Here is a 16531-nt window from a genome sequence, read left to right as displayed (position 1 = left end):
GGAGAACAGCCCCAGCTTCTCCAATCTGTCCCCATAACTGAAGTTCCTTATTTCTTTTCTGTACCCTCTCCAATGCCTTCATATCCTTCCTAAAGTGTGGTAATGTAAAAAGTGATATTTTGTTGGGCATAATTGAGTATAGGACCAGGGAACATATGCTTAAACTGGGTAAGAGAAGGAATCGACTGGATGTTAGGTGGTTTGTCTGTTGACAGAGAGGAGTGAGCCTCTGCGTTCTGACCCCTGTATGTCTTCAAAAGGGAGCTGGGCCAGTGCATGACCAGAGCAGAGATTGCATCATGAAGAGACCAAGTGGATCATCAGTTAATGTAAGCATGGTCCATGCCATCTGTTTAACTGCTTTTGATTGCCTGAAGGGATGGGAGAGGAGTTTTCAAGATTTTCCCTTGTTGGTCTGTTTCTTTGCTCTCTCAGGAGATGATGTTCGAGGTGGGGGGAGGGGTAGAAAGCTTCTTGTCATTATGTTCCAGGTATCATGAGTGTGGGGCAGACTTGATGGAGCAGCTGGTATATTCCTGCCTGCCATTTTTATGTTTGTATTGTTATGAAGGGGCTCCATTCTTAAATGTTTTGAGGACTTGTGTTAATGATTATGGACATTGGTTCATTTGCAAAACTGAAAAGATTCCATGATGTGTTTTTTACAAGAGTCACTGGGAAGACACTTGAGCATTGTGTTTAAAAACAGCCTCTACTGGATGTCATATGCCTTAAGCTACATAAACAGCAGGAACATTGGTGGGCAGGGGAGTTGTATACAGAGAAGTGACATGTCAAGATTTATGGTGGTCAGGAGGTTTTGCATTGCTGTTTTGAAGGAAGTTGGGTTTGTACCCTGCTGAAAGAAAGATCCCGCTGATCTTTCTCCACCTCTTTGGAAAAAATCCTAAGACTCCAGAGTGATAGTTGAAACCCTGATGCTGCATTTCTCCTGGTAAACCTGCCAGATTAATTCTCAATGCTGCCTGAAAAGAACAGCTCTAGAAAGGTCCCAGTGACATCAGTCTATCTGTATTTGGGACGCCAGAAGAAAGGGACAACTGATATCATTCCTTATCTTCTCCTTCTCCTTCAACAATTAACAAGTATTTGGTGATTTTTATTTGTCTTTTTGTGAAGTGAATCTCTGCAAAGAAAACGTTTTTTTAATCTAACTGGTGTGTGCTTGTGTGTGTGGGTATGTGTTGGGTATCTAGAAGGGAATATCCATTTATATTCATATTTCAAACTGTGTGTTAATGCTTTGCATCTTTATTGGATAAGTCTTGTTTTATAATAAATTGATAATTTTGTTGTTTATTAAAGAAACCTGGTGAATTTTATTCTGGGATACGAACATACGAATTAGGAGCAGGAGTAGAGCACTCGGCCCTTAATGCCTGCTCCGACATTCAATAAGTTCATGGCTGAACTGATTACTCCACATTTCCACCTACTCCTGATAACCTTCCACCCTGTTGCTTATCAAGAATCTGTCTACCTCTGCCTTAAAAATATTCAAAGACTCTGCTTCCACCGCCTTTTGAGGAAGAGAATTCCAAAGGCTCACAACCCTCTGAGAGAAAATGTTTCTCCTCAACTCTGTCTTAAATGGGCAACACCTTATTTTTAAACAGTGACCCCTAGTTCTAGGTTCTCCTACAAGGGGAAAAATCCTTTCCACATCCACCCTGTCAAGACCCCTCAGAATCTTATATGTTTCAATCAAGTCGCCTCTTACTCTTCTAAATTCCAGTGGATACAAGCCTAGCCTGTCCAACCTTTCCTCATAAGACAACCCACCCATTCCAGGTATTAGTCTAGTAAACCTTCTCTGTGCTGCCTCCAACGCCTTTACATCCTTCCTTAAATAAGGAGACCAGTTCTGTACACAGTAGTCCAGATGTGGTCTCACCAATACCCTGTATAACTGAAGCATACTTTTGTGTTTAATTCCCCTTGTGATAAACAATAACATTCTATCAGCTTTCCTGATTACTTGCTGTACCTGCATACTAACCTTTTGCGATTTGTGCACTAGGACACCCAGATCCCTCTGCATCTCAGAGCTCTGCAATCTCTCACCATTTAGATAATATGCTTCTTTTTTATTCTTCCTGCCAAAGTGGACAATTTTACACTTTCCCACATTATACTCCATTTGCCAGGTCTTTGCCCACTCACTTAACCTCTCTATATCCCTCTGTAGCCTCCTTATGTCCTCTTCACAAGTTACTTTCTTACCTACCTTTGTGTCATGAGTAAACTTAGCGACCATACCTTCGGTCCCTTCATCTAAGTCATTTATATAAATTGTAAAAAGTTGAGGCCCACTCGTTACATCTTGCCAACCAGAAAATTACCCATTTATGTCTACTTTCTGTTTTTTATTAGCTAGCCAATCTTCTCTCCATGCCAATATGTTACCCCCTACACCATGAGCTTTTATTTTCTGCAATAGCCTTTGATGTGGCACCTTATGAAATGCCTTCTGGTAATCTAAGTACAACACATCTACCGGTTGCCCTTTATCCACAGCATATGTAACTCCCTCACAGAACTCCAATAAATTGGTTAAACATGATTTCCCTTTCACAAAAACATGTTGCCTCTGCCTGATTACCTTGATTTTTTTCTAAATGCCCTGCTATAACGTCTTTAATAATAGCTTCTAACATTTTCCCTTTGACAGATGTTAAGCTAACTGGCCTGTAGTTTCCTGCTTTCTGTCTCCCTCCTTTCTGAATAAAGGAGTTACATTCGCAATTTTACAATCTAATGGAACCGAATCCAGGGAATTTTGGAAAATTAAAACCGATGCATCAACTATCTCACTGGTCACTTCTTTTAAGACCCTAGAATGAAGTCCATCAGGACCCGGGGACTTGTCAGCCCGCAGCTCCAACAATTTGCTCAGTATCACTTCCCTGGTGATTGTAATTTTCTTGAGTTCCTCTCTCCCTTCCATTTCCTGACTTACAGCTAATACTGGGATGTTACTTGTATCCTCAATAGTGAAGACCGATGCAAAATATCTGTTCAATTCATCTGCCATCTCCTTATTATCCATTATTAATTCCCCAGACTCACTTTCTATAGGACCAATGCTCACTTTGTTAACTTTTCATTTTTAAATATCTATAGAAATTCGGAACTATCTGTCTTTGGATTTCTAGCTAGCTTTTTCTCGTAATCAAATTTTACCTTCCTTATCAATCTTTTAGTCATTCTTTGGTGTTTTAGAGTCCAGTCTATGATTGACTGTATCGGTGACTGGGTAAACATTTAAATATATGCTGTGACCTGTGGAGAAGTGGAACTAGAAAAGACAGTGCACTCCTCCCACCTTATTCGTAACAGTGTAAAAGGAACAATTGTCAAAAGTGCAAGAGGAAGTATAAAAATAGCTGATGGTAAAGCTAGTTTAGGATTGCTGAAAAGACATAGGAAAAGGTGATAGTGGACCAAGGTAGCACTGATAAGGCTTTTTCCAGTTATGTTGGAATTCAGAAAACAATCACAGACCATATTGATCCTTTGAGAGATTTGACTGGGAGGGTTGCTATGAAGATAAGACCTGTCTAATAAACAAAGAGATATGTTATCTGTGGCTCAGTTTGTAGCACTCTTGCCTTTGAGTTCAAAGGTTTTGGGTTCCAATCCCACTCCAGAAAGTGTGTATAAAGGCTGACCCTCCTGAGCAGTACTGAGAGAGTGCTGTGCTGTTGGAGGTACAGATGAGACATTAAATATGAGGCCCCATCTGCCCTGTCAGGTGGACATAAAAGATCCCACTACACTATTTTGGAGAAGAGTGCGGGAATTCTTCTTGGTGTCCTGGCCAATATTTATTCATCTATCAAAGTCACACTAACAGATTATCCAGTTAATAGCACATTGTTGTTTGTGGGAGCTTTCTGTGCACAATTTAGCTGCCGCATTTCCTACATTACAACACTGACTACACTTCAAAAGTACTTCATCAGCTGTAAAGCGCTTTGGGGCGTCCTGTGGTCGTGAAAGGTGCTACATAAATGCAAGTCCTTTTCACTTCTGAAGCTGTTACCACTGTCTCGGTGATACTAGATCAATGTGCAGCTAACATTGCGTCAACAGAATTAGCTGCGGAAATGTATCAACTCAGATTAAGGGATTTAAAGGTAATTGTATTGCTGGGCCATTTCCATTTACCCCAGAGTGCTACTGGAAGTGGGGTGGTCTTACATGAGTCACTGGCCCATATATTCAACAACTGGTGGAGGCTGGGTTTATTTCCTTCGATTGGAGGGAGTCCTATATGGTCCCATTTATTATGAAGGGGAGGAAATTGGATGCTGCTAACAGAGTTTACCATCCATTGAGGATCTGCTGTTGGAAAGATGATACAGGGTGTGATTTGTGTTCCCTTGAACAGTTCAATGTTTATTATGAATTTCCAGAATTGCTTCAGGAAATGGAATCCGTGCTCACTAACCTGACTGAGGCTTTTGAAGTAATGATGCTGGATGGGGACAGCTCAGTTAATGTTATAGATCTTGATTTCCAAAAAGCCTTCAAGAAATTGCCACATTTAAGGCTTCTGAAAAAGGTTAGTGGGTTGAATTTCCTGCACCAGATGTATATGGAGAGAGGATTTCCAGCTGTCAGTGTGATGACATTGTGACCTTATCTCATCTTCCAAGGTCAGGATAATTTTGATGCAAAGCAACCCGCTTGATTGAGACCCCGTCCACCAACATTCACTCCCTCCATCACCGACACACAGTGGCAGCAGTGTGTACCATCTACAAGATACACTGCAGCAACGCACTAAGATTACTCAGGCAGCACCTTCCAAACCCGCGATCTCTACCAACTAGAAGGACAAGGGCAGCAAATGCAAGGGAAAACCACCACCTGCAAGTTCCCCTCCAAGTCACACACCATCCTGACTTGGAACTATATCGCCGTTCCTTCACTGTCGCTGGGTCAAAAACCTGGAACTCCCTTCCTAGCAGTACTGTGGGTGTACCTACCTCACATGGACTGCAGCAGTTCAAGAAAGCGGCTCACCACCACCACTTTGTCAAGGGCAATTAGGGATGGACAATAAATACTGGTCTTGTTAGTGACCTTCACGTTCCATGAGTGTATTTTTAAAAAAAAGTCCAGTGCAGAGCACAGTGATTGTCAGGCCTGAGAGAGACCCAGTGCCGAGCGTGGTGATTATCAGGCCTGAGGGAGGCCCAGTGCTGAGCGTGGTGATTATCAGGCCTGAGGAAGGCCCAGTGCCGAGCGTGGTGATTATCAGGCCTGAGGGAGGGCAGTGCTGAGCACGGTGATTGTGAGGCTTGAGGGCCAGTGCTGAGCATGGTGATAGTCAAGCCTGAGGGCCAGTGATGAGCACGGTGATTTGTGAGGCCTGAGAGAAGCCCTGTGCTGAGCACAGTGATGGTCAGGCCTGCGGGAGGGATAGTGCTGAGCAGGGTGATTGTCAGGCCTGCGGGAGGGATAGTACTGACAGGGCGATTGTCAGGCCTGAAGGAGGGCAGTGCCGAGCGTGGTGGTTATCAGGCCTGAGAGAGGGATAGTGCTGAATAGTGTAACTGTCAGCTGCAGAGGACATCTGGTGACAGAGAGAATTCCACTATTGGAGGTGACCAGGACAGTAGTGCTGAATTGCAGAGATAGAAAGCCAGTGTATTACATATAGATAAATACATTACTACTAACATACAAAGTACAGTTGAGAAAATAACCTGGTACTGAGGGAGTGCTGGCCTGTTGGAAGTGACATCTTTCGGATGAGACTTTAGATTGAGGCACCATCTGCTCTCTCCAGTGGATATAAAAGATCCTACGGCATGAGTTCCAAGAAGAGCAAGGAAGTTCTCCGCAGGGTAAGAACAGAAAGTGCTGGAAATACTCAGCAGGTCAGGCAGTATCTGTGGAGAGAGAAACAGAGTTAATCTTTCAGGTCAATTACCTTTCGTCTTTCATCAGCAATTCTATAGTACTGAAGAACTGTAGAGAGGTGATATTGGGGGACTTTAATTACCCAAATATTGATTGGGATAATGTTAGAGTAAAGGGAAAGGTGGGGGAGAAATTTCTGAAATGTGTTCAGGAGAACTTCCTTGACCAGGATGTTCTCGGTCCAACTAGAAAGGAGGCATTGCTGGATCTGGTGCTGGGGCATGAGGTGGACCAAGTGGACCAAATGTCTGTGGGGGAACACTTGGGTAAGAGTGATCATTATATCATAAGCTTTAGATTAGTAATGGAGAAGAGTAAGGAACAATCTAAAGTAGAATATCTAAACTGGAAGAGGGCTAACTTCAATGGGATAAGACGGGATCTAGCCAGGGTAAAATGGAACCAAGGATTAACAAGAAAAACTGTAATGGAACAAGGGGTGCATCTGTGGAGAGAGAAGCAGAGTTAACGTTTCAGGTCTGTGACCTTTCATCATCTTTGGGTGCATGTGCATGGGAAATATGAGGAAGCACTTGTTTACGCAGTGGGTGGTAATGACCTGGAACTCACTGCCCACAAGGATGGTGGAAGTGGAGATGATCAACGACTTCAAGAGGAAGTTGGACGGTCACCTGAGAGAAACAGACTTGCAGGACTACGGGGATCAAGCGGGGGAGTGGGACTGACTGCATAGCTCCGTGGAGAGCCAAATGGCTGCTTTCTGTGCCGTGGATGATTCTATGACTCTTCCTTGCCTGACGAAGGCCATTTTCCAAATGCAAATTGGCTGCCATGTTTCCTACTTTACAAGAATGACTTCACTTCAGAATTCCTCATTGGCTTCAAAGTGCTTTGGGATGTCCTGAATGCAAATTCTTTCTTTATAAGTTCCAGGGTAGACTGGAGAGTCTGTCCAGTGTCCCAGTCAGAAGCTGCCTCCTCCTCTTTAGTTCTAGTTTAATGTTTACTTCAGCTTGTTAATAACTTCCCGTTGTCACTCTTAGATTTGTTATACTTTCCAACCTAGTCTTGGGTAAAAATGCAACAGATACATCTTGTACTGGAATAGGCCTTCCCAAATTGCAAATTGCCTGTTTTAAGTAATGTAGAGTAAGGGATTGGTGGAGGTTTAAAAGTGAGTTGTACATTATGACTGATGTGTGTACAGTGCTGTGTTGCATGGGTGAGGGTGGGGGTGGGACAGGCTCTGTTTCTGTGTTGCTAGATCCTTGACACCTAGTAACACTCTAGTGTTTGAGAAACCAATGAAAGGTGAACTGACACAGTGGGAGAGCTGAGACTCACTGGGACCGTGCCCAGCTACAGAATAAGTCTCACTCTGTGAGAGTATTGCCGTGGAGTCCGAGCAAAATGGATCTCCCCTCATTCCTCATGCTGCTTCCTCTAGTTATTTTTTGGGGTAAGTATTAATACTTTGAGTCTGCTTCACTGTTTCTTATGTTACGGATGACAGAATTAGACCTTATGGTGACACCTTGTGTATTTAGATGAAAGATCTGATGAAGAGTATACCCATCTCTGGATAACATTAATTATTGTTAATTCGGATGCCGATAATGAGAGTCTCAATTCTGTTGAGGACTCTATATGAGTGAATAAATGTATGAGTAACTTAGTCTGTAAATGTGGGCCTCTGCTTGTGTGTGGATGTGCATGTACATGTGTTTACATTGAGTGTGTTACTGTGTATGAGAATGTGAGTGTGTATTTGTGTGTGTATGAGTGTGGTTGTGTCTCTGTGTGTGTGCGTGTTATGTATTCGTGTGAGTGTCTGTGTCTGAATTTGCATGAGTATGTGTGTGTGGGTTTTTGAGTGGGTATGTGTGTGTTTGTGTGCCTGAATGTGCTTGAGTGTGTGTGTATTTTTGAGTGTGCCTGTGTGTATGTGTGTGTGTGTGTGTGTATGTCTGTGTGTGTTTGAGTGTATGTGCACATGTTGTTACGGACAGGTGAGGGGTGATAGGGATGGCTCCCCCTTTCTTACCTCTCAGAAGACAGCTCGTTTAAAAAAAAGTGTTTTAATTCCTGAGTGCTTTAATTGTTAGGAACAGACAAATGACAGGTTTTCTTGTATGTTTTAAAAGATGAAAGTTTATTGTTCAACATCTGAATATATGCAACGACACCCACTCTCACATTCACACAGATACACACACTCAAGAAAAGACTGTGATTATAAAAGTGGCATGTGTTTAGGTCTTATGATTTCAAGAGTTCTCTGTTACATTTGCTTTTCCCTGGGGTGAAGACTTGAAACAATGCAGGCCTGTAATCCTTTTTTTTTGTCCACTGAAGAAAAGCTCTAGAGGTTTAGGAAGATGGATTTGCTGTTGTTTTATGTTTGCATTTGCAGATTTCTTTTGGTTATCCTCCAGTCAAGGTTCAGAGGCTAAGCCCTGGTATGGTTCCTCAGGTGGAGATTTCAAGGTCAACTCCAGTCTCTGCCTACACGTGGCTTAAAGCTGGTGGTCTTAGGCAGGGTCCTTTCCCTTTGTTGGCATAGATGTTTCTGTCTGTCTGCTCAGAATATGCCTTATTAAAACCCCTTATCAGAAACCTAGTTTCTGTCATGTGACCAGAGCATTTCTTTCCATTGTCCTCATAAATAGTTTCTGATGGTTTGGCCATTGTCAGGCAATGGAGTCCAGGTATCACTAATCCACATACCATCTTGATAAATTAGAGCTTTTCACACCTATTCTCTGGATTTCACGTTTAGAGCCAAAAAGTCTGCAGCAGTATTGTAAACCCAGTTTTTTTTAATTAGTTGGAGAAATGCAGCCATTACCACAAGAAGGGTCATTTGCATTTTAATGACTTTTCAACAGTATAATCCAGAAAGGTGGTTTGTATTTTAATGACTTCTCCAAGCCTTGTCAAGACATGAAAATTAGCTTGGGGTTCTTGCAGTTCCATGTGTATTGGCAACAATGAAAAGGTTACCTGACCTCTCAACTCCATTTTGTTTTACAAGAAAGTGTCCGTTTGGGTTTACTTCGTAAGTTCTTATTTTATAGTTCATCAGTTTGTATTTTGTATGTGTGTATCTGTGCGTGAGTATGTGTGTGGTACGTGTACGTATCTCCATGCATATGCCAGCATGTGATTGTGTGTGCATATGCGTGGCACATATGTGTGTGCAAGTGCATGTGGCATGGTATTTGTGAGTGTATGTGTGTTTGCATGAGTGCAAGTATGTTGTAATGGGCAGCAGTTAACTGCACAGGGAAGATTATTTCAAATATTAGAGGCTTCAGAGAGGGTGAAAGGGTTTTGATTATTACACTCACTTCCTGCCAGCTCACTTTGTTTCTTTGTTTTGTAATAATTTGTGTCATCAGATGATTGATCATTCAATGCCTTTCATGTTTTTTCCAGATGGGTTCAGTGATGGAGGACAAATCGGTAAGTTTTTTAAACAAATAATTTGCTTTAAGATTGTTGGACTGACTTGTAGTTGGCGTGAGGGGATGAAACGAGACGGGGGTCAGAAGAGCAGAGTGATCGTCTGGAGCAGATTACAGCCTGCTGCATGGCGACGGAGAGGGTGATTTCACTCGGAAAACAGCCTGAGTGTGCTGTCCCAGCTTCACATCAAATAGGCAAAGAGTGAAAAGCTTGCATTTATACAGCACCTTTTAGAACCTCATGACGTCTCAAAGCGCTTTACTGACAATTAAATGCTTTTGAAGTGTAGTCACTGTTGTTATGTAGGAAATATAGCAGCCAATTTACATAGCGAACCCCCACAAACAGCACTGTGATAATAAAGAGACAATTTGTTTTCGTGATATTGGTCGAAGGGTAAATATTGGCAGGACACTGGAAGGAACTCCCCTGCTCTTTGAAATAGTGGCATAAAATCTTTTATGTCCACCTAAGAGGACAGACAGGGCCTTGGTTTATTGTCTCATCTGAAAGGTAGCACCTCTGAAAATGTAGCACTCCCTCAGTACTGCACTGGAGTGTCAGCCTGATTTATGGACTCAGTCTCTAGAGTACAGCTTGAATCCACAACCTTCTGACACAGAGGTGAGAGTGCTACCCACTGAGACACAGCTAGCACTTGAGTGTGGGAGCAGCTGGCGGGGGGTGGGGGGGCAGCTCTCTGTTTGGGAACGAGCAAACAGGCAGGATAGATCTACACGTGATAAGCCGGGGGACAGGATGAACGCATCTGTACGACTTGTCAGTGAGTCACCACGAGCAAGCGGCAGAGACTCAATGAGAATCAAATATCGAGCAGAAGCTGAGAAGCAGCTTGATACATAATGCAAAGCAGGAGAGATACCTTTAGAGCAGGTAATCCATAGTGTTGGGTAGAAAGCTGAGGATAAGAGTAGCTGGGAGAAAGGTGACAGGCAGAGAGAAAGGGCCCTCAAACAGAGCCTAAATCACTAAAGCTGAAACTAGCTTGAATAGAGGGAGTTGATTGGCCATCAGCCAATCTGAGGGACAAGAGAAGGTTGTTCGAGACAATATGAAACATGTCTGTGTGATAGAGGTCACGCTTCAGCTGCACAAAGGCCTGGTTAGACCACACCTGGAGTTACTGAGAGCAGTTCTGGGCACAACACCTTAGGAAAGATGTATTGGTCTTGGAGGAAATGTAGTGATTTACCACAATGATACCTGGACTCCAACAGTTAAATTACTGGTAGAGATTACACAAACTAGGGTTGTATTCAAGAGAATGTTGAAGACTAAGGGGTGATTTGATCGAAGTTTTCAAGATATTAAGGGGAACAGATAGTGTTGATAGAGAGAAAGCATTTCTGCTGGTTTGGGAGTCTAGGACTGGGGGCCTGATCTAAAAATTAGAGCCAGACCTTTTAGCGGCAACATTAGGAAGGCTTCTACACACTAAGGGTGGTAGTAGTTTGGAACCCTCTTCTGCAAATGGGAATTGATATGAAGTCAACTGATAATTTTAAAACTGAGGATCTATTAGAATTAGAATTAGAATATTACAGCGCAGTACAGGCCCTTCGGCCCTCGATGTTGCGCCGATCATCTGACCTACACTATTCCATTTACATCCATATGTCTATCCAATGACCACTTAAATGCCCTTAAAGTTGGCGAGTCTACTACTGTTGCAGGCAGGGCGTTCCACGCCCCTACTACTCTCTGCGTAAAGAAACTACCTCTGACATCTGTCCTATATCTTTCACCCCTCAACTTAAAGCTATGTCCCCTCGTGTTTGCCATCCTCATCCGAGGAAAAAGACTCTCACTATCCACCCTATCTAACCCTCTGATTATCTTGTATGTCTCTATTAAGTCACCTCTCCTCCTCCTTCTCTCTAACGAAAACAACCCCAAGTCCCTCAGCCTTTCCTCGTAAGACCTTCCTTCCATACCAGGCAACATCCTAGTAAATCTCCTCTGCACCCTTTCCAAAGCTTCGACATCCTTCCTATAATGCGGTGACCAGAACTGCACGCAATACTCCAGGTGCGGCCTCACCAGAGTTTTGTACAGCTGCATCATGACCCCGTGGCTCTGAAACTCGATCCCCCTACTAATAAAGGCTAACACACCATATGCCTTCTTAACAGCCCTATTAACCTGGGTAGCAACTTTCAGGGATTTATGTACCTGGATACCAAGATCTCTCTGCTCATCTACACTACCAAGAATCTTCCCATTAGCCCAGTACTCTGCATTGCTGTTACTCCTTCCAAAGTGAATCACCTCACACTTCTCCGCATTAAACTCCATTTGCCATCTCTCAGCCCAGCTCTGCAGCCTATTTATGTCCCTCTGTACCCTACAACACCCTTCGACACTATCCACAACTCCACCGACCTTCGTGTCATCCGCAAATTTACTATGTTTGTTAACCAAAGGTATTAAGGGATATGGGATAAAGTTGGATATATGGAGTTAGGTCACAGACAGCCATGTTCTCATTGAATGGCGGAACAGGCTTGATGGGCTAAATGGCCTACTCCTGTTTCTATATTCACACTCGGGCTGGTAAACCTGGAAGGGGGGGGGGGGGGAGCGTGGGGAGGTGGTTGGCACATTGCCAGCGGTCATCATTCATCTGGGAAAAGCTACGTGCAATGTTGGGAGTTGGGAATAAAAGCTAGGCTCCAAGATCTTGAGGGTATTAATTTCAGGAATACTACGGGCTGAATTTTGTTGAACTCCTGACGTCAGGCAGCAGCCTGCCATGGAGCCCAATGCCAGGATTGCCAGGCCCAATCTTCCTGTCGGCGGTAAGGCTCCGTGGTGGCTCCTCCAATGCTTGGCAAAAGGACCCAACTTTAAGCATCGCCAATCACTTTATGCGACGGGCGGCATTCATGCGCCTTCACTTTCCTGTCCAGGGAAAGCTGGCGCCACTGAGGTGGGGAATGGGGGATCGGAGCATTTTTTGTGTAGTGGGGGTGGGGGCGAGAGCAGGGTCAACTCTGCATTTTTAGAGTTGGGGGGGGGGGGGGTGGCGGTGGGTGGGGAATGGGTGACCTCTGCACTTTGTGCAGTTTTGGGGAGAAGGGGTCAACTCTGCAATTTCAGGGCATTGCGGGAGTCGAGGTGGGCTGAACATTTATTTTTAGTGTAGTGGGGGGGGGGGGGTGGGGGTGAATGGGGACAACTCTGCATTCTCTGAGCAGGTCTGGTAGCCCTTTGAAAATGACATCAGCGCCTGCGCAGAGACAGCTGATGCCAATCACGTGTCACAAGGCCCGGCCCCCACCATGTGATTGGGGGAGTGGCCACCCTGCATATTTAAATGAGCTGCTGGGTTCAGGATCGCGGCAGTATGGAGGCACACGGCCTGTGCGTCTGGGCCGCCATTTTGTCACTCGCCGCTGCTCCTGTCAGCGGGAAAAGAAATTCAGCTCTACCTGTGTGAGGCACGATATTTATTCCACGTCAGAAACAAAGAATTAATTTGTAGCTGCTGCTACAAATTGGTGCAGATTAGAATTTAAATTCCTCTCCCCACCACCCACAGTCTTTCGCAGTTTCAGTCAATTGTTGCTGGGTTTCCAGAGTGGAACCATGCAGAAATAGGGAGCAGAAGTTCTGATAAGTGGTCACAGATCTGAAACATCAACTCTGTTTCTCTCTCCACAGATGCTGCCAGACCTGAGTATTTCCAGCATTTTATGGTAGATTTAAGTATAGCGGAGACATTGTTGGGAACAACATGCTGAAGGTGTGCAGGAGGGAGGGGCGCAGGTGGGAGGTGTGAACGAGAGAGGTGCTAATTGTATATTAATTGTATTTAATTGTATGCAGTGGTGAGCATTAACTGGGGATTCGCTTGTGCCCCTGTAAATAGACACAGACTGAAACTGTGGTTGTTGGCTGAGGAGGTACATGTTTGTAATATGTACCTCTGTAAATAAATGCTTACAAAAGTATATAAAGATTGGCTCCAGTTCTATCCTTCACTACCTGGCTTTTGGAGTAGAACATAGTAGCAGAGAATGGCTGCTACTATTCTCTGGAAACCACGAAAAATATTTTCAGACAGCAAACTAAAATCCTTTTGGCCATTGTGAGAAATGCCAGAAAGTAAGTGTAAATTATTGGGGTATGATTACCCTCTGATATTCTCGGAGTCTGAACTATATGACCAGTGGAAGAATGAGGTGAATATGTGGACAGGGGTTACACCCTACTAAATAAGGAAACAAGATATGGCCTTGACATTATCTTTTCATTCAAGAAGTAAAATCAGAAGTAATGTATTTTGTTGGTGATGAAGGTTTGGACCTTCTCTTAGAGTTCTTGGATGAAATCTACAAGAAAGATGATCTATTAAGTACCTTGGCAGCATAGTCAGAATTTGGTCGATTTCAGAAAACAGATGTTCATTACATGGAAGAATATATCATGAACTTTAACATTGTATAAAAGATTGAGAAAATTCAATCTGGGGATCCCTGGATTGGTCCGAGTGTTTAAATTCCTGGATTATGCTAAGCTGTCTCATGGACAGGCTACTGTTCTAACTGGTGTTCTATTCTTGGAAAGGAAGACCCTGTTGGAGTAACGGAAACAGTCATTTCCTTCAGCCATCATGGAACAAGTGAGAGATTCTGCAGTGAGACTAATAATTGAAGGCTCAATGATTGCCAGTTTTCAAAGTAGTCCAAATACCGGATGTAGGCATCAATACAATGCAAGGGTTAAAGACAGGCAGAATAAGGATGAAAGCACCTTTAGCAGATCTGGCTATTACAGTAGAAGACAAAATTAGAACAGAACTAAAAGGCAAAAGAATCCCAGGAATGCCCAAGGAACAGTTAATTGGTGCTTCAAGTGTGACTCGAAGTATTAATATGCAGTGAACTGCCCAAAGTGAAGAAGCAGGGCCCTCGAAATGACACATGGTGAAGAGAATGAAGATAATGATGAATCTGAACACATTATAGAATGATTACAGCACAGAAGGAGGCCATTTGGCCCATTGTGTCTGTCCCAGTTCTCTGCGAGAGCAGCTCAGCTAGTCCCACTGCCCGCCCTTTCCCCTTACCCCTAAATTGTTTCCTCTTCAGGTGTTTATCTAATTCCCTTTTGAAAGCCACAATTAAATCCACCACACTCTCAGACAGTGCATTCCAGATCATAACCACTCACTGCATAAAAACATTTTTCCTCATGTTGCCATTGGTTCTTTTGCCAGTTTTCATAAATCGGTGTCCTCTGGTTCTCGACTTTTCTGCCAATGGGAACAATTTCTCCCTTTCTGATCTGTCTCGGCCCTTCATGATCTTCATGATTATGAACACCTCTATCAAATCTCCTCTCAACCTTCTCTTCTCGAAGGAAAACAACCCTAGATTCTCCGATCTTTCTCCAGAAGAAATAGGAGCTGGAGTAGGCCATATGGCCCTTCCAATTGCTCTGCCATTCATGGCTGATCTGATCTTGCCCTCAACTCCATTTTCCTGCCTGTTCCCCAGAACTCTTGACTCCCCTATTGTTCACAAGTCTGTCTAGCTCAGCCTTGAATAGATTCAATGACCCAGCCTCCACTGCTCTCATGGGGTAGAGAATTCCAAAGATTCACAATTCCTGAAAGAAGGAATTGAATACTCATCTGTCTTAAATGGCAACTTGTTATTCTGAAACCATGCCCTTGAGTTCTAGATACCCCCATGAAGGGAAACATCTTCTCAGCATCTACCCTATCAAGCCCCCTCAGGATCCTACATATTACAATAAAATCACAGGAGGTGATGACATAATGGTGATGTCACTGAACTTGTAATCCAGAGGCCCAGGCTAATGCCCTGGGGACACCGGTGCAAAACCCACCACAGCGGCTGGTGGACTTTAAATTCAATTAATTAATGAAAAGCTAGTCTAAGTAATGGTCTACCTATCATCGATTGCCATAAAAACCCATCTGGTTCACTAATGTCCTTTAGGGAAAGAAAACTGCCATCTTTACCTGGTCTGGCCTATATGTGACTCCAGACCCACATCAATGTGGTTGACTCATAACTGCCTCTGAAATGGCCGAACAAGCCACTCAATAGTTCAGGGCAATTCGTGATGGACAACAATTGCTGGCCTTGCCAACGATGCCGACATCCCATGAAAGAATAATAAGTAAAAAAAATTCTTCTAAACCCCAATGAGAATAGGCTCAACATTTCCTCACAAGACAACCCCTTCATCTCAGGAATCAGCCGAGTGAACCTTCTCTGAACTGCTTAAAATCCAAGTATATCCCTCCTTAAATAAGGAGATCAAAACTGTACTCAGTACTTTAGGTGTGGTCTCACCAATGCCCTGTCCATTTGTAGCAAGACTTCCCTACTTTTATACTCCACCCCCCCTTGCAATAAAGGCAAACATTCCATTTGCCTCACTTGTTGTACCTGCACGCTAACTATTTGTGTTTCATGTACAAGGACACCCAGATCCCTCTGTGCAGCATTATTCTGTAATTGTTCTCCATTTAAATAATATTACATAGGAACATAGGAAATAGGAGCAGGGATAGGCCATTCGGCCCCTCAAGCCTGCTTCGCCATTCAACCAGATCATGGCTGATCTTCTACCTCAACGCCATTTTCCCACACTGTTCCGGTATCCTTGATATCTTTAATATCTAGAAATCTATCGATCTCTGTCTTGAAAATACTCAATGACTGAGCCTCCACAGCCCTCTGGGGTAGAGAATTCCAAAGATTCACCACCCTCCGAGTGAAGAAATTCCTCCTCATTTCAGATCTAAATGGCCTACATCTTATTCTGACACAGTGTCCCCTGGTTCTAGATCACCCCCCACCACCCCAGCCAGGGGAAAACATCCTTCCTGCATCAACCCTGTCAATTCCTGTTAGAATTTTGTATGTTTCAATGCAATCACCTCTCATTCTTCTAAACTCTAGAGAATACAGGCCCAGTCTCCTCATTATCTCCTCATAGGACAATCACGCCATCCCAGGAATCAGTCTGGTGAACCTTCATTGCACTCCCTCTTTGGCAAGTGTATTCTTCCTCAGGTAAGGAGAGCAAAACTGTACACAGTACTCTAGGTGTGGTCTACTAAGGTTCTATACAATTGCAGCAAGTC

At 43.7% G+C, this 16531-nt stretch overlaps 1 protein-coding gene across 4 annotated transcripts in view; it reads left to right on the top strand.

Moving 5' to 3' along the window:
• The first annotated feature begins 7227 nt into the window (after nucleotides 1-7227).
• The window catches only part of LOC137380364 (cadherin-related family member 4-like), a 177448-nt gene continuing 168144 nt past the window's right edge, over nucleotides 7228-16531 (top strand). For all 4 annotated transcript variants that reach the window (XM_068052295.1, XM_068052294.1, XM_068052291.1 and 1 more), the window contains exons 1-2: nucleotides 7228-7375; nucleotides 9355-9381. In XM_068052295.1, coding sequence (XP_067908396.1) covers nucleotides 7327-7375; nucleotides 9355-9381 — 76 coding nt within the window. In that variant the 5' untranslated portion in view covers nucleotides 7228-7326. The remainder of the gene's footprint in view (nucleotides 7376-9354; nucleotides 9382-16531) is intronic.

The sequence above is a fragment of the Heterodontus francisci genome, chromosome 19, assembly GCF_036365525.1.
Source record: "Heterodontus francisci isolate sHetFra1 chromosome 19, sHetFra1.hap1, whole genome shotgun sequence".
NCBI classification, from domain to species: domain Eukaryota; kingdom Metazoa; phylum Chordata; class Chondrichthyes; order Heterodontiformes; family Heterodontidae; genus Heterodontus; species Heterodontus francisci.
Note: the sequence above shows the minus strand (reverse complement) of the source record. Positions and strands in the feature narration are given on the sequence as shown.